Here is a 3240-nt window from a genome sequence, read left to right as displayed (position 1 = left end):
TCTTCCAAAAGATATGTTGAAGTTCTAATACCCGGTAACTGTGAATGTGACCTTATTTGGAAATAGGGTCTCTGCAGATGTGATTAATTTAAGATGTCATACTGGATTAGCGTGAGCCCTACAAAGACTTGTGATGGGCATCTTTACGAGAGAAAGGAGAGGGAGATTTGGACACAGAAACAGAGACACAGGTAAAATGGCCACGTGAAGACAGAGGCAGAGGTTCAAGTTATGCTGCCACAAGCCAAGGAATGCCTGGGGCCACCAGAAGCAGGAAAAGGCAAAGAAGTCTCTTCCCCAGAACCTCCAGAGTGAGAACGGACCTTGACTTCCTACTCTGGCCTCCAGGACTGTAAAAGAACAAATTTCTGTTGTTTTAAGCTACCAAGCTTGTGGTAACTTGCTATGGCAGCCCTAAAAATAAATATACCAGGAATGAAGAGTATTGCCTGGATTTTTTTTTTTTTTTTTTTTTTTTTTTTTTTTTTTTTTATAAAGGGGGTTTATTTGGTTACAAAGTCACAGTCTTAAGGCCATAAAGTGTCTAAGGTAAGTCATCAACAATTGGGTACCTTCACTGGAGGATGGCCAATGGTGTCCGGAAAACCTCTGTTAGCTGGGAAGGCACATGGCTAGCGTCTAATCCAAAGTTCTGGTTTCAAAATGGCTTTCCCCCAGGACATTCCTCTCTAGGCTGTAGTTCCTCAAAGGTGTCACTTCAGTTGCTCTTGGGGTGTTTGTCCTCTTTTAGCTTCTCTGGAACAAGAGTCTGCTTTCAACAGCCGTCTTCAAACTGTCTCTCATTTGCAGCTACTCTCTCAGCTTCTGCGCATTCTTCAAAGTGTCCCTCTTGACTGTAGTAGCTTGCTCCTTCTGTCTGAGCTTATACAGTGCTCCAGTAAACTAATCAAGGTCCAAGCTGAATGGGCGGGGCCACGCTTCCATGGAAATTATCTAATCAGAGTTATCACCTACATTTGGGTGGGCCACATCTCCACGGAAAGACTCAAAGAATTACAATCTAATCAACATTAATACATCTGCCCACACAAAACTGCATCAAAGATAATGGTATTTTGGGGGACATAATACATCCAAATTGGCACAGATATAATTAAAGGTGTATTTTAAACTCTTAGTATTAGGCTAAACCGTATAAAATTACTATTTTTAATAGTCAGAAACATTAAAATATTGGCAATTTCATAACAGTTCATCCTATAACAAAGTATCAAAGTTTGTGAATAATTTATTTACAAAACAAATTACAGCACATCTAAGTTATCATCTTAATAAAATGACTCTTACACTTGAATTCCAATAATCTTTCTCAATTGGGAAAGGAATGGAATTACAACTGGAGTATCAAGAATTGTGCCTTGATTTTTATGCACTTCAGAATTCTTTTACTGTTCCTAGATACAATACTTACTGTGGTAGAAAGAAAAATGGCCCTCCAAAGATGTCCATGCCCTAATCCCTAATGTTACACCTGTATATGTTAAATTATATGGCAAAATGAAATTTACAGATGGAATCAGGGTTACAGACTTAAAAATAGGGAGATTATCCTGGATTATCTGTGTGGGCCCAATGTAATCAAATGGACCCTTAAAAGAAGAAGTAGAAGGCCCAGTCAGAGAGATAGGATAATGGAAGAAGCAGGAGATTCAAAATATGAGAGGGACTTGACCTGCTGTTGCTGGGGGCAAAGATGGAAGAAAGGGGCCACAAACCAAGGAATGCGGCAGCCTCTACTAGAAGATAGGCATGGCCTTTAGCTGACAGACATAAAGGAAATGGGTATCTCAGGCCTATTGACTTCTGCCAACAAATGAATGAGCAAGGAAACAGATTTCCCTCTAGAGCCTCCAGAAAGGTGTATAGCTCTGCCGATGCCTTGATTTTAGCTCAGGTGAGACCCATGCCAAACTTCTGACCAACAAAATCTAAGACAATACATTTTTAATGTTTTAAGCCACTAAATTTGTGGTAATTTGTGACAGCTTCAATAAAAAACAAATACACTTACCTTAGTAAACCTCCCATTTAAAGGACTCATTAGTTAAGGAAGAGTCCAGTCTCTATGGTTGTTTAAACCATTCTTGTTTTTAATTCAATTCATGTCTGGTCCTGAAAGAATCCACCATATTAAGTTGTGCTATAACCAGAAAAGTGTATAGCCAACAAAAATTATGTAATATATAATTTACAGAAACAGAGCCAGTTATTGATATAAAAACTCTAAAAAATTCATGACTAGTTATTATGAGAAATATTTCATCTAGGAGTGGCTTCTAAGGCAGCATCTTGAGTTTCCACCAAAACAGAGCTGTCTGTTTCAGAAGAAGGGATATCGACAAGAGGATTAGAATCCTCTATTTCTAAGTGCAGTGGTTTTCCCTGTTCAAAATTCAGGTTTGAATTGTCTTTCATTTGAATCTCTTGCTCTTCCAACTCCAAAGGTTTATCTGGGGCTGGAGTTACAACTTCTTCATCTTCGTTTTCATGTAGGAAGCTGCAAATCATGTTGGGTCTATAGGAGAAATCATTATCTTTGATTTGTAGCCACTCCACACCACCTATGCTCTCTTCTCCTTCCTTCTTTTCTGTCAGAAGAGTTCTTGTCATGCTGAGCTTCTTCATTGTATGACATTTGTATTTCAGCACTGTTTTGTTATTGCCTTCTGCATCCACATGTTCCACATTTTCTTCAAATATAACACAGGTCCCAAGAGTATCTTCATACTCCCCAGCAAAGACATAGCTGTCCACTTGCAGAATGGGCCTCTCAGTGTCAATTCCCAAAATCTTGCATTTATTTTCACATTTTGAGAGAAAGTCTGAATCAATAATTCCTGACAATTCCACCAGAACCAACTGCTCTGCTTCCTCTTCCTCCTCTTCTCCACCATCGCGACTCCGCTCCTCGGCCGCCGCCATGATCCCGCGTTCCACGGGGCCGCAAAGCATCTAGACGGCGCCTTCGGCCGCCATCTTAAGTGAGGGCTGCCTGGATTTTAAAACAGGTATTGGTAGTGTCATGTTCCCTTTATAGATGAAGAAACAGAGGCTCAAAGAGTTATGGTAACTTGGCAGAAGTCACACAGAAAGTAGCTGAGGGAAGATTAGAATTTAGGACTGGGAACAGCCCATGCTGTTCCCTGTAAATCCCACTAGTGCCCAGTCTCATGAGTAGACGGGAGCCTCTTCAGGCCAGAGCCAAGACTCACTTATTCT

At 40.4% G+C, this 3240-nt stretch overlaps 1 protein-coding gene across 1 annotated transcript; it reads right to left on the bottom strand.

Annotated features, from left to right (window-relative positions):
• Positions 1 to 984: 984 nt before the first annotated feature.
• LOC119509112 (general transcription factor 3C polypeptide 6-like) lies at positions 985 to 2990 on the bottom strand. Its single transcript, XM_037802973.1, has one exon. The coding sequence runs from the start codon at positions 2971 to 2973 to the stop codon at positions 2281 to 2283; it is 693 nt and encodes a 230-aa protein (XP_037658901.1). The 5' UTR covers positions 2974 to 2990; the 3' UTR covers positions 985 to 2280.
• Positions 2991 to 3240: the final 250 nt, after the last annotated feature.

Source organism: Choloepus didactylus, chromosome 14 (assembly GCF_015220235.1).
Source record: "Choloepus didactylus isolate mChoDid1 chromosome 14, mChoDid1.pri, whole genome shotgun sequence".
NCBI lineage: Eukaryota > Metazoa > Chordata > Mammalia > Pilosa > Megalonychidae > Choloepus > Choloepus didactylus.
Note: the sequence above shows the minus strand (reverse complement) of the source record. Positions and strands in the feature narration are given on the sequence as shown.

Bases quoted from the DNA above. Each gene is read 5' to 3' on its own strand.
- LOC119509112 (XM_037802973.1), bottom strand. From the start codon at position 2,973: ATGCTTTGCGGCCCCGTGGAACGCGGGATCATGGCGGCGGCCGAGGAG.